General features: G+C 35.4%; 1 protein-coding gene across 1 annotated transcript; it reads right to left on the bottom strand.

Moving 5' to 3' along the window:
* Positions 1-145: 145 nt before the first annotated feature.
* LOC112570401 (probable methyltransferase TARBP1) lies at positions 146-15,079 on the bottom strand. Its single transcript, XM_025248818.1, has 27 exons — positions 14,864-15,079; positions 13,965-14,414; positions 13,641-13,707; positions 12,940-13,088; positions 12,599-12,651; positions 12,317-12,417; positions 11,825-11,960; positions 11,525-11,621; positions 10,755-10,959; positions 10,302-10,553; positions 9,888-10,000; positions 9,525-9,671; positions 9,036-9,272; positions 8,721-8,900; positions 8,028-8,210; positions 7,526-7,698; positions 6,881-6,952; positions 6,088-6,322; positions 5,347-5,496; positions 4,985-5,068; positions 4,524-4,711; positions 3,791-3,872; positions 3,414-3,597; positions 2,758-2,940; positions 2,251-2,375; positions 1,847-1,983; positions 146-1,616 (listed from the first exon to the last, which is right to left on the bottom strand). The coding sequence occupies exons 1-27, from the start codon at positions 15,077-15,079 to the stop codon at positions 1,457-1,459; spliced, it is 4,359 nt and encodes a 1,452-aa protein (XP_025104603.1). The 3' UTR covers positions 146-1,456.
* Between the last annotated feature and the right edge of the window lie 20 nt (positions 15,080-15,099).

Here is a 15,099-nt window from a genome sequence, read left to right as displayed (position 1 = left end):
ATTGCAAAGCTGCTGCTTAATGGATAGAGGTCTAAGCAAACCTTGAATTTACGACCATCTGCTTCCTACTGGAGTGCACTATGCTAAACTCCTTCCCAATTTCACATTTAAGCCACACTTTTAAAGAAATTGAACAAGGCATATGCATGGAGCATATAAATGTACCTGTACATTTGTTTTTAAACAGAAAATTGTCAAAATATCTGAAAAAATAAGGCTTTACTTTTTTTTATTACAGTTGAAAATATTGGCTTCTTGCCAATATTCACTTGCCACACACAGAGTGGCTCAGAGACATGATGTACAGAGAAATATGTCTCAAAAGATGATGTTTGCCAGCTTAATAGAATGGAGAGACACCAACTTAGTGGCAAAGTTGAACTCCATAAACGGCAACTATACAAATCAATGCGACAGTTTTTTTTCTGTAGAAGTATAGATACACTAGATCAAAAAGCCAGATCAACTAACAAACAGCTTGTAACAAAATACACACCTTTATAAACAATGATAAAAATTCAAAAAAGTAAAATACACTACTTCAATTACAGGAGCTAATACGGTCTCCAGCCTTGCTCATGACATTCCAGTTGCAGATTAGTAATAATAAAGTTGATTTGTATAGCACTTTTCCCCAACATTAAAGTGCTTTACTTAAAAAAAAAAAACCCAAACAAAATATAATGGATACTGGTCTCAAAAAACAATGTTTCAATGTTCTTGTCATTATTTACGTTCACTCCCTTCCTGTTTTTGACTTTGAAGTTGATCTTCGCAAAGCAAGGATCGGTATAAGCAATGTCTTGAATTTCAAGTGTGGGCCAGATTCACAGGTTATGATGTGTATAAAATGCATTGTTGTAAATACTGGATCAAAAATATATTTGATGATGATAATCTTATACAGTCTCTACCTTCATATATTCTACAAAACACCATAAAGCAGTGTCACATCCTCTTAAATTCCAATGAAAAATCTGTAAGACACCAAGTTACCATCTTACGCTCAAATCCATTTTTTATAGGCAGATATAGCTTCCTTACAGTACTAATTAAAATGTCAAACAAATCAGTTATGTTCTCATTAATACGCATAATGAGTTGTTAAATGCTACAAAAGGAACTAAGAAGACATTCAAGTTTTCTCATGGTCCAGTGTTATCAAAGGTCTGAAATCTACACAGATTGAGGAAATAAAGTCACCAATCCAATTCAGGAAATTTTCAGCAGTTCACATTACCCAGGTATTTTATCAGCAAATGCACCATGTACAGGTGAAAATTCCAGCATCAAACAAGACCACATAATTTATCTGAATGAAAAAAGGCAGCTGTCAAAAACACATTCAGGTCTGACTGTGCTCTTTGAATGTTCTGTCGTGTCCCTTGATTGTTTTGAAAGCAGTAACCTGTCTGTGTGAGAAACCCCATCACTGTGGTAGAATAGATGATAAGCATTAAGTCTGATTCATGTCCATATGCTGACGAGCATACTCCCAAATCAGAAGTGCTCCACTCACATGGACATTGAGTGATCGGATGATACCTTGTTGAGGAATTTCTACACACACATCCAACTGCTGCAACAATTCTGGTGGAATTCCTTCTCGCTCTTTTCTGGAAAAAAAAAAACCAAACCCAAATTAGTGAAGTGAGCACAGATTTTGAAGTGAAGAAGAAAAAAAAAAAAAGGAAAAAAAAAAAGAAAATGAAGTAAAAAGAGAAAGGAATAAAACATTTAAGCAAGATTAATTTTTCAAGAAACATTTCATTAATATATGACTTAAGACTGACACTGACTGGAGACTGAATGGTACAGAAAGGATAATAAGTGAGAGTTTACTCACCCAAGAAGAAGTAAAGTCTTTTTAGGGAACTTAAAGTTTGTAAGACAGACACTGTTAGCTGTCTGTTCTACTCCAACAAGAGTGTAACTCTCTCTCTTCTTTTCCTCTAAGTATTCACTCACGCGAAAAGGTGGGACCTGCAAAAACCAGACAATACAGGTGAAGCTGTCATTTTGTCTAATTGTTACTACTTTAAAACTAACTGAAAAATGTGAACACAAACTAATTCATGAGCATAGGAAAGATTATTTAAAACTGTATTTGAATTATTTATATATGCTTGAATGGCTGAAACAATTGACATTATGTGTTGAGGAAAAACAATGATTGTTAAGTTAACATAAGTAGAAAGTAGACTTTTAATTTTAAATGGAAAAAAAAATAAAAACCTAATAGTTTTGTACCTCTGTAATTGGTATCCACTTTTCTGCAGTAACACTGAGGCTCTGGAAGACATGATCATTCAAATAACTGAGATTGCCAATCACAAATTCTGATACACCAAAGATCTCACTCGTGCGGCACAGTCCTGTAACATGAACAAGAATGTGAGAAAGATGTAATATTTCTGCAATTTCTTTTATACAGTGTTTTAAATGTAGGAAGCTTTTAAAGTCAAAAAAATAAAAAAAAATAATCTAAAATTCACCTGTTTTCAATCCTTTATGAGATAAAACAAAAGAATAATTTCTACATAATAATTCTTCAGAAACAAGACCTCTTATAATTATTTTGATCACCTAAGAATTATACACAGAGAAGTTAACATGATCCCATATATGCAGCAGAACTTTAGGCATCAAAAATATGTTTGTATTCTGTAAAAGCCATCCAAAATATAGACCATTTCTCAAATTAAAGTGCACATTTTACCAAAAGGAATCATGCAACTTAATCCACATATTCCTTACCTCCCAAATTTGGCACTTTGTTGATGAGAGAGGTAACTAAGATAAGACCCCCAGGCTTATAACCCTTTTTACGACAGGTGTACTCCTGCTCTACATGGCTGTCTGGCGTCATCAGTCGCCATGGAATTATTTTCTTTTGAACATCACCATCCGTAGATTCACAGACATCTTCATCATTTTCAGCTAAGCAAAATAATAACTCTTCTCAGTAAGGTGGCATAGTCTTTTTCATACCTTTATATATATATTTTTGCAAAGCCAATAATAATTAATGCCTCTGATATGTCATGTACTTCATGTTTGGATGCAAAAATAAAGCATTGTGAAATGCTCATATATTTATCATGTTTATTTATGTAAAGACATCAAGGTCTGTAATCATATACACAATTTTAACTTTTTATTTTAAAATATTTAATTTATATGTCAGTCTGAATAATATTTATTAGGTTATACATTTTAACATTACCTTCATCAATAAAGTGGGCATAACATTTCTTAGCTATGTTTATTATTACATATCATTACATGACAATGTCAGTGAACAACACTGAGGAGGCAATACCAAAGAACACCAAATAGGACTAAAATTATTTCTTTGCGGAAAGCCTTCCGAAAACCATGTTTTTCAGACATAAGTGTTAGAAGAACAATACCATGAGCCTTCATTCTCCAAGGTCCAGGAGGGCAGGCAGATAACTTCTTGCTGCTATTATACAGAGGCAGAATATATGTTGAGCTGTCCATCTGCCAAGAGCTATCCCAATGCTGGAAGAGCTCGGGGCCAATCCACTCCTCATCACTGATGCAGGCCAGCCTGGGCAATGTGTGGAAGAGGGTCTGCATGCAAAACAATTATTTTATTCGGAGGTGGGTGGGGGTTGTGAAGTGTTTACAGGAGAGTGGTTCTTTTTTTAAAATCTCTTTTCCTGTATTCCTCTAAATTTGCTTGCATACAATGCCATGTAAACTGTAAAATACCTGCAAGATACAGTTTACAAAAGCCAGTATGATTCAAATAGTAGCACCGTACCTCCATGCTATAGTCCTGGCGGAAATGAAAAGTTTTGTAGAAGTAGTTGTCCAAAAGTTTGAGAACAACCTTGGAAGAGTTACTGGGAAAGAAAAATAAAGAAAAACCAAATCTTGAAGTCAATCAAATGCCAATAAATCGAAGCTAAGTTTGTAAAATTAATAAAATGACCTTACTACTATCTCGTTTCTGAAAGAAATGCATAAACTACTAAAGCACAAAAAATGAGGAATAGAATGAAATAAAAATAAGCTTTCTGAACTATTGGACAGCAATGATAACCAAAAAAAAAAAAAAACCAAACAGAAAAAGCATTTCTTCCACATACATTTCTCTCTTTCAGCTCTTAAGCTGAATCTCCAAAATTTTGTTTTTAGTAAATGCATGCATCTCACCAGTCCTGTGTTATCATTCTAATCTTTCTCTCACACAAAAACACAATCAGGTACAATATCTATCCATCTAACCCACACCATACCATAAAAGAAATCAGAAAAGAATACTTTTTCTGAAAAAAAAATACTCAAAGCTACATTTTAGTTACAATGTTATAGTATGATATTCAAGAACTAGATTTCTTCTTTTATGTGACATTCACTTTCACAACTGTCCAGGAACTTTAGAGAATATAATTGATTTGTTGTGATGATTTCATCAAGAGCCAGGTCAACCATTAAAAGCTTCATAAACATCTCTAATTTCCTTATAAGCAGAAAAATGGTCGAGCTCTCACCTATTTTCTTGAGTGAACTTCAGACAATGCTGCACAAGATCAAACTTCTGCATAACTGTCAGAAGCTGAATGGCCTGACATTGTTCCCATAACCTTAACACACATGCTAGACCATGCAGACGTGTATTGAAGTGATGAGCCATACACCAAGGAAGCGCCAAGGGCAAGGCCTGCATGTAGTATGCCTCCTGAACCAAGGAAACAAAGTAACAATTCAAAGAACAAAAACATGTGAAAATGATTAATTTCACAATTTATAATTTTCACCATTTCATTTCAAACCTATGTCATTTAAGATGATACATTATTGGTATGTCAAAACAAAAGGTCAGAAATATTAAGAAACAAGCAAAATTGACATAACCAGAGAAGATTCATCTGTTTGGATGATTCACAGTTGCTGTTTATGACACTTCTGAAAAAACAACTTCAAAAATCACTATTTTACTGCATCACTCTACCTGTAAATCCTTCCTGAGTTCTGGTCCCAGATGTGTGATGATGTTTAGCAGAGAGCAAAGACTGACATTTCGCTTGTCTGAAAACTATAGGGAGAGAAAGAAAACCTTTTTTAAAATACTCTTATCAAATTATTTATCTTTCCTAAAAAGCCTCTCCTCTTCTAGTCAGATCTTTCCACTATTTTTAAAGATGGCTCTAACAATGCCATTAACAATATAAAGTTTAAACTGTGCTTACAATGTTTTATGATATGTTGAGATCATGCAATCTGCTAATTCCCATTAGACTGTTACAAGAGTAGGCAAGGAAAAAGGTGCAATATTTATGTGTTACCTTTATTGTGAGTGATCCAAAAACTGACCTGGCTGAAGTAATTCCATAGGCGAGGCAGCAGAGAAGGAAAACGTGTGGCTAACCTCATGACCATCCACTCAAGATTGTGTCTTACTGAGGGATGACATTCTAACACCAGCCCTTGCCATGCATTTTCCCAGAATTCCACGCAAGTTTCCTGAAAGGTATGTAATGCAACTCAGATTCAGAATTCCTTCCTTTTCCACCCTTCACCTCCCATAGCCAATGGGTCAAGCATGCAACCACCTATTACAAAATTTATGCATTTATTCAGTGCATTTATTACTATTATCATCCAGTCACTTTGTTTGAAGCTGCACAGTAAAGAAAGGTTACAGGAAATTAGTGGTGTAGCGTACTTTTAAATCAGAGATCTCTACACTGAATTAGAAACTACATTGAAAACATGGGCAAACTTTTATCAGCTACTATCATGCCAAGTTAAGTTTTGCCTGGCACAATGCTCAGTGAGATGCCATCAACACTTCAGAACGGCTGCCTGTTCTTCAACCAAAAATAAAATTTATAAATATCAAAACAGGAGTCACATTACAAATATCGTCACTTTTGAGTACTTGGTAGTGATTGTGTAGCTCTGTGTAATAGGCAAAGCTCTTCATTTTAAACTCTTTTTTTTTTTTTTAACAAGAAGTATTTGGTTCATTGACTTTGCTAAGAATTAAATCTTATCAAGTATTTTTCTGTTTTCTTAAAAATAATCGGATATCTATCAGAACAAGACAACTACCTCAGTAATGAACTGATCCAAGACAGGAAACATGAGTGAGAGTCGATGTTTCTGGCGATGACTGATGGAGTTAGCAAACTGTCGAAAAGTTGACTTCTGGGCCAAATTAACGTAGTGCTCCCAAAGTTCCCGTAAAACGGCAATTGCAAGTTGCCTATGGGCAGCAACATCAGGTCTCAATTTTGACAGGTAGTTGGCAGTCATTACACGAACAAATGTATCATTCTTCCAGCAGCTGCAAAGTAATAGTATCTATATTATTTAACTGTTCACAGCATCATGTTTGCACAGTACATACATGATTTCACCCTTATTCAATCAAATATAAAGAATTTACTTAATCAGGAATTTTTTGTGGTGGGTGGCTGAGTGGAGGAAATACTAACAATGTTTTATACAAATGTAAGAAGTTTTCTCTGTGATAGTTCTTATAATACTATCACAGTTTGTTATCTTGCCATCAGGTATGAGGCAAGACTGTTAACATAAGGAGAATAAACAGGAATCACTTTGACCACCAAGTGCAGCAAGAGGCAGAACTGATGAGATAATGGGTACTGAAATAAGTTAAGACTATATTAAAAGAAAAAAAATGATGAGCCAATTCTCTGAAAAGGTACCAAGATAAAAAATAAACTTTTTTATGTCTCACTCACACCACATAAAAGAGAAAGAAAGAATAACCCTTAACTGCTGTTCATTTTTTATTTTCTTTATGCACATGCATTTACCACTTCATGTCTATGTGGGATGTTGTGGTTGGCCATAATCAGTCTTGTGAAAAAGTACTCACCTTGACATGATTTCATTCACAGAACATTCTTCTTTAAGGGTTTCAATATACATACAAACATCAAGCCACAACCTGTAATTATGAAAAAAAAAAAAAGTTAGCAAAATAATTTCAATGAAAAATGTCCATAAGATGATTTCATGGCTTTTTTGGTTCTTCCATGTAAGAATAATCGTTTAACTAACAGAAGATATTTCACCTTTAATTTCCTTTTGATGTAGCTTTAGCACTTTAAAGATAATGATACTCTTTCAAAATTACATGGTCTCCAATTAAAAGGGTTTTGAACGTATTAACTTCCATAATTTTTTGTGTACTAAGACCTTTCTATGTGAAAGAGTGAACGTACAATTTTTTGAAACAATCTGGAAAAAGTGAGCAATTTGTGAAAATAAATGAATGTATATAAGTAAAATATATGTTGAATACAGACTAATTGAATAATTCTCTTTATCTTTATATATATATATTGTTTGGGAAATTAAATCAAAAGTTACAGAGCTGAGATTAAAAAGAATTTAGCAATGCTTCTTCAGATTGATAATTGTGCAAGATAATAAGGATGGCTAATCTCTTTTTTACACCTTTAAAAAATATTTGCAAACAATAAATTTGTCAAAACTACTTTTTATCAATGACTATTACCTCTCTGGTTTCTTGTGAACAGTGCCAAACATACACGCATCAACAATGGTTGGCACCATGTGCAAAGCCAGCTCTGTACCGCCAGGTTCACTCCACAAGCGATACAAGCGTGCCATGACCAGATTCACAGTGCCTGTCTTCTCCACACCAAGACTAAAAAGACTTTTCAGCAACTGCAGCATTTCACAATGAACAACACAATACAATGCTGCATACTCATGATACTTTGATGTCTGCATTTTGCCATAAACCCGCAAAACAAGCAGCAGTTTATACATTTATCATGCACACACTACAGCTGCCATGCACACATTTCTGTCACACTGTCTCTTTTAGAAAGTTATTTAATATTTCATCTGCAAAATGGTAGACAAAGAGTAACAGATATTGATACATTTGCAAAAACATAAGTGTTTACCCCCATCACCATACACAAACACACACACACAGAGTATTTGGGTCTGGGAACAACTCATTCCAGGCACTTCTTCAGAATGCTAACCTCTGCAGTGTAGCTGCCCAACTCAGTGTCATTTGGAAGTTTCAGAAGGGCAGGCTGTAGTACCATATTAATGAAAGCCTCAATCTTTAGCCAAAAGGTTGATGATCTGATCTCCTCAAGAGCTTTTGCCAGTGCCAGTTTGCAAGCAAACTGTATTTGATCTCCTTCAACCTCAAGCACTAACTGTTTACATAGAAAAACATCAGGTCTTCATGAATTAAAAAAAAGTTGGGGACATATACAGACGCTCCTCACTTAATGACCTCCTTGTTTAGCAAATACACAGAATTACAACCAGCTCTTTGACCAGTGAGTATTGTATGCTGTATGAGAACTTTGGTCATGAAAGATGGCTGCATGACAACTCAGCTTCAAGCAGCATCTTGCTTTGAACTAACCCTCTTAGTCTCATTTTAAACATTTGAAAATACATTAAAAATGTTACAAATAGTGCAAAGGTGACACTAAAACAACATCTTAAGTAACAGTACATTATGTCTGAAATATTGATAAGGGTGGCTCATCACTTTTTGATTCGTTCATTTGCTGAGCTGTAGGAATGGAACTTGGTTGTTAAGAGAGAAGCGTTAGTGTGTTTTGTGTTTGTATATATTTTTGCTTTTATGTGGCATTATCAAAACTGTCTGTTTTATAACAACAAAGATTTCTTTAAAAAAAAACAACACTGATGACCTGTGGCATGATCAGTTTAAGACACTTCATGACTGGAATATCTGATTCTCCAGAACTGACAGACAAAGCTTCCATCGCTGCCTCTAAGATAGATGGTGTAGCACGGAGATGTGGGGAGTCCACCAATAGACATTCAAGACATTCCCACACAGATTGCATGTATTGGCATATCATGCGCCCCTATCACTAGATCCATTCCTGAAAAAAAAAAATTTTGGAATACGTGGAAATTTTACAAAGACTTGGGTTTGTTTCATTAAAAAAAAAAAAATTCACCAAGAAAGACAAAAGGAGATTCTAACACATGCATCACACGTGACAAGGAGATAGAACTGCTAATTTCTCATACCTGCCATGTTGATGAAAAATGCTGCAGTCTAAGGACATGGTGCTGAACTCTTGTTGCAGACCTGCTGAAAGTTCTGTTAGACCTGCATTTTGCTCAAGACTGGTACTGTCTGCTTGTCTCTTTACTTTAAAGCTCACAATATGAGCTACTGCAGACAGCAGGCTTACAGCTGCTACTTGCTGTACAACACTTCTAGCTTGTGGCTGTAGTGCCAAAAAACAAGTGGTTTTGAAATTAACATTTTATGATTACACAGTCTTCATAGAAAAAAAGTCTAATAATCACATTGTAGAATTCTTCATTTTAAGGCATTTACATTTGAAGCTGGATGTTGAAAAATAATTTTAAGATACCAGGATACTTATTTGTGCAAAATACAGGTATGGGTAAATGTCCTGTTTCAAAAGTCATCTGTAAACCAAACTATAAGCAGGAAAAAAGAATATCACAGCCACCTCAGAGCAAGTTTTTATAGCAGACAGGAACTTTGTGCAGCTGTTGGCCAATGTAGTTAGTCCACTGATGCCCTTGGTTGTAGGGAGTAACTGACCAAGAGTTTTCACAGCTTCACAATAGAAGACAATCAGCTCAAGATCCACATTCTGTTAAAATTAAATGAAAAAAAATCTCTGTTATAAAATATTACAGCTCTATATTACATGATTTTGACAAGGGTTTCCTTAGGAGAAATTTGAATGTTTTAGGGTTACTTACAGCATCCCTTATGTGCTCAGGTGAAAATAGTGATTGGGATGAAGGGCTAAAAATAAGCGCAGCTGCTTCTTAAAGTAACAATAGTAGTACATGCACAGTTTTACCTTGTCAGAAAATGTACTGTGTAACACTCTCCTTTCTATGTATAGAAGCATGTCTGCCCAGCAGTCGGAAACTGTCATGCACAGACTCTTTTGAATCTGGGATCCCTTATCATCTTCAACAACAGGAAAAATAAATAAACCATAAAGTAATCTAGAATCCTTTAAACAGTCATATTAAACTCCAGTCTTCTGTGATGTTTTGTCTGCAAGCCTCGTATTAATGACAAAGTCTGTGCATAAGTGTATGTGTATGCACACGTACATAAATAAATCAGACTGTAATATCTTTACAAAGTAGGTGTTCTTGTAGGTACATATAACCACAGATGCATATATATATATCACACATGATACTTGAAGTAGGTATAATCATGACAACTGACAGTCTTCTTATAACTGTAAATAACATTTTACCTGTACCAATATCTTTTGTACAGGAGCACAGCAAGCAAATTGCCCTGTCTGCCCTCAGGGTGGGCATGTAGGCCCTGATGTTGATGCCCTTAATGACATCTGCAGCTTGAGCTAAAACTTCATGCGCTGCTCCTTCTTTTTGCTCAGCCACATTTTGTATTTTAAGTCTGGACTCACAATCAGCAAGGAGAACAAGCAGCCGGGCAATCTTTGTTACTTGCACCGTGTCTACACTCACTGTTTCCATTATTTCTGTGAATAAGAAACATCTTTAAAAATCTTTTACAAATATTAGAGATCAGGGCAACAAGTAAATCAGTGACTCTTTCCATACTTCCGAATCCCTCCTAAGTGTATAGTAGAACAAGAGCTTCCTCTTTCATTTCAAAATACACACACACATAAACTTAGGGTACACACAATAAAGAGCAAGATGTAGGAAAGAGCACATACCTTCTGAGACCTTGAGATAAATGTCAGCCATAGAGGTAAGGGTGCTCTGAACATCCACCCAAGTCCAACCTGACACAATGGTGTCAGACCGCAGCATTAGAAGCCAAGAGACTACAGAATCCCATAGATGTGTGCCTCTTTTTAAATTCTCATCACGATCCATCACAGCAAGTGTCTCAACAAACTCTTCTATGGAAACTTTACTCTGCAAATAGTAATACCATCTTATCTACACATTACAACATTACACATACAACAACACCATTTTGGATCACTACAATGGATCACATAAACTTTTCTGAAAATAATCCTATATGACATAAGTTGTAGTCAAAACCGTTTTTGTCAATAATGCATGCTATCCATGCTAAGTTACAACAACTGTGGTTTATTCTGATAACAAATACCAAGCATCTTTTATTAATGATTTTTTATGAAACTGTTGTGTCTGTCCACTGGAACATTAGTACATCACTTTACATAAAACATCATCATGGGCTATAAAAGAACATAGGATGTCTACATCCAACTCTTCTTTTCCATTTGTAAGGATTAACACTGGCAGTTATAGTCTCTCTCAAAAGTATTACAAATTTGTACACATTCCTACTGCTGCTCAAAGTTGGAAAACAAATAGACCAGTATGATATTAATTAAAATGTATAGAAACTAGTAACAAACATCTGATATATGTAACTTCATTTTGAGATTTACAAAGTAAATTTTTAAGCATAAATTTATGCCAAAATGATAAGAAGGTTGTAACTCACCTTATCAATGAGTCTAAGAACTGCTTTTGTTAAAAAACATTCTATTGCTCCACGTGTGTAGATCTCAAGAGTTCTGAGACTCACTGTAGCCACCTCACTGGAATTGAATAATTGGATTACTTTTCCAACAATAGTTTTTATTAGTTTTAGGAAGCATGACTTATCACTTTAGCTTATGCAAAAACAACATGTGCTGTATGTGTGCAAATGAAAGTGCCCTCATTACCTACATGGGGTGCACACATCCACAAAATTAAAAAAGCAGATAATTAAGAAGAAAAGCTGTATAATTATTCTCACCGAATGAACAGAAGTGCCTGGGGTGTAAGGACCGGAGAAGATGGAATGCAAGACAGGCCTTGGGTAATGAAAACTAGAGGGACTGAAGCCCAGTTGTCCTTGACAATTGTTTGTAATATGTGCTGCACAAAGTCGGCTGTAACAGGGTAATACATTTGAACTGCTAGTATTGCTCTCTGAATATTACAAAAAACCCCAAACTTAACAGGATCAGAACTAATACACTGTTGTCCTGACCAAATTTATCCCAATGTTTGTTTTATAAATAAAAAAATTACCCCAGTCTTTCTTACCACAGAAGTAAGTCTTTTGTTGAAAAACTGATCGTTATATAGTGCCATGACAATATCAGTCTGAATATTCAAGTCACAAAATCAGCTACAAACATACCTTTTGACACTTGTTTAAAATGACAGCTTTCATGTAGTACACATATTTTTTTCTTTTTTTTTTTTTTGAAAGGACAGTATATTTGTATGACATAGTCTTTACCTTGCTCCTGCTGGGTTTTCAGAGCAGCACAACAGCTGGCAAAAAATCCCTTGAGACCAGAACCAACACCAGAACAACTGCCAACATGAGAACCTTCTTGTCTGAAACATTAATAACCAAATCATGAAACTAAAAAAAACAACATGAATGAGCTTTGAACTGTCTTAAACATATTCACAGACATTTATGAAATACACAGTGGCTTGTGACAGGTTACAAAGATATTAACTATAGTTTACAAAATAAATAGTTGTTGTTATAAGTTATAAAAATATTTTTTACCTTGTGTAAAGTTTCAAGTCTTGAAGAAAGCCAAGCAGCTGATGGGTCAAAAACTGACAGAAAAGAATACTTGTAAATAGTTGTCTGCAAAGTAGTCCACAGAGAAAGCATCTAGAGATATATTCCTACAAGCAGTTGCTCTCAGCCGTCATTCCCAACGACCATACGGGAATGCGTCCACCAGCTCCCACACCCTAGTGCCCTTCTTTTTCTCCATACAGACATATAAACAGTCTGAACAAACATTCTCATTCATGTAGTCTCTTGCATCCAGTATCCATAAAAGCATAAGCAACAGAATTCCCCACTAAGGAAACATTTTATATAGCATGTTGTCTTACTGCTTTCTGCCCCTGTTGCATCATGGGCACTTTGGTGAAATCCATATGAAGCACAGTTTCTGCTGCCCAGCGTACAATATATACACTCTCATGAACAAAAGCCCGAGTGAGAAGAGTCACCAACCACGATGTATGCAGCAACACATGACCTTGTAACAGATGAACAACAGAAAACTTTACTAGAAAATTTGTAGCAAGATCATTCTATCAAAGTGAAAGATTTTATGTTAATGCTTTGCACAGTCATTCAAAGAGAAAGTTGGTGCTAATTGTTTTGGTTTGTTTGCTAACGTTTTATTTTAGTAACCAATGGCCTTGAAGATGTTTTTCCCTTTTAAGAAGTACTTTCTATGTATGTTTGTAATTTGATTATGTTTACAGAAGTTCTATGATGCTGAATAATGACATGCTCACACCATTGCTGGAGCTAAGATTTTTTACCTATAAAGAATCAATCAAAATTCAACACACACACTCTTCCTTCTACCCTACTCCCTCTGGAATGGACACATTTATGCACAGAAGTATATTACATATTTATTCAGCTTTATATTTATATATGTGTGTACGCGTGTGTAACTATGTATATGCAGAAATGTTTCATTATCAAAAACATTTATCTCTACAAGACAAAATGTTGAATCTGAAAATTAATGGAAATGTGTGTCTCACTTTATAACCGTATTACAGAATTACATTACCTTGTTTAAAAGTGGCTGCATCTGTAACAGACTGCATACGTGGAAGAATAGGCTTGATCACATGAGTCTGCATACCAAAAAAGTGACAGTTTCTTGTCAGGAGGTTCATGTAGAAATCAGGAATGATAAAGATTAACACTGACTGAAACAGCTACTTTAGATTTACAAAGTGAACAACAAAGTTAAAGTTATTGCTACTGTTAGAACTACTATACAGATTTTGTCATAATAGTACAGCTATCAATAGTGCACTGGTCTGCTTATGTGTTCTTGTTTATGAATAAACTTTAAAAGACCAAAATAATGTTCTTGATTTATCTTTACCTGTTTTTCGTCCAGAGTTTCTAGAAGAAGAATAAAATCTTCCCAAACTTTTGAAAGTTCTTTCTGGTATTGTTTACTCCACCAGAAACAAGGCAGAGATGAGATGATATCTGCAGAAGTGACTGCAGGTGGAACAGAGAAATCTTTATTGGACTTTTCACAAGTGTCAATGATCCTTTTCAGAAGGTACATTGACCTTTTTCTCAGGGCTGGATCATCTGAGTGTAAGCCACTTTGGATCAGGAACCAAAAAGTATTGCTACTAGAAATATGGGGACATGATGTTTCTTCTGACAATGGGAAAAAGAAATCTGCTAAGCTGCACAGTAAAGTCAAATATTGTTGAAGAGACACAACAGACATTTTTTCATGACGGTGCAGAGTTTTCATCTCTGAAGTCACATAACTCCACACCAGTTCCAAACATTCACTTTTCTTGTCTGTCTGCTGCTGTATAAGTTTAGGAGTATGGAAGAAATCAACCGGTTGGAAAGTTTTTCTGGGAGATGATGTAAAATCTGCAAAGACTCTGAAAATAACTTTTCAATGAGATCTTTCTTTTGGTTGTTTTCTGGGCTTCCAATACCAATTATACTCCGGAGTAGCTCTAAGGCACAAATGATATCTAGAGTGTGTTCTCCAGAGTCTCTGCCACTACTAGCGCTGCCTGTGAAAGTTTGGTTGGCATTGTCCTTTCTAAAAGTTGACATAGAGTGTAAACACAGCTGTAGGGATTTGATTAACATATCTGGCGAGCCTCTTCCCAGACTAACATGCACTAGATCACAAATAACGAGAATTGCAGAATTTAAATCTGGCCTGCTGTCAAAAGATGGATAAAAAGAGAGAAGAAAAGGGAAACATATGTCAGAGACAAGCGCGTCGATAGCATCACAAACTTCCTTCTCCTCCTCGATGTCATGTTCTGTAACGAGCGATGCCTGTAGCAGCTGCAGCAAGATTTCGATGCCTTGGGAATATCTGGTGAACAATTCGTAATTAAAGTCGTGTCCGACGCCTGTCAAAGTTTTCTTGAGGTGAGCGATCAAGCATTTGATGTCTAAGCCGATGATAGTTCCCAAAGATGTTGCAGGATGGAGGCGGTTTTGAGACATAGTGGCTATTTTTTTCAGAT

This window comes from Pomacea canaliculata, linkage group LG8, assembly GCF_003073045.1.
Source record: "Pomacea canaliculata isolate SZHN2017 linkage group LG8, ASM307304v1, whole genome shotgun sequence".
Lineage (NCBI taxonomy): Eukaryota > Metazoa > Mollusca > Gastropoda > Architaenioglossa > Ampullariidae > Pomacea > Pomacea canaliculata.
The sequence above is the reverse complement of the archived record's forward strand: the minus strand, read 5'-3'. Positions and strand labels throughout refer to the sequence as shown.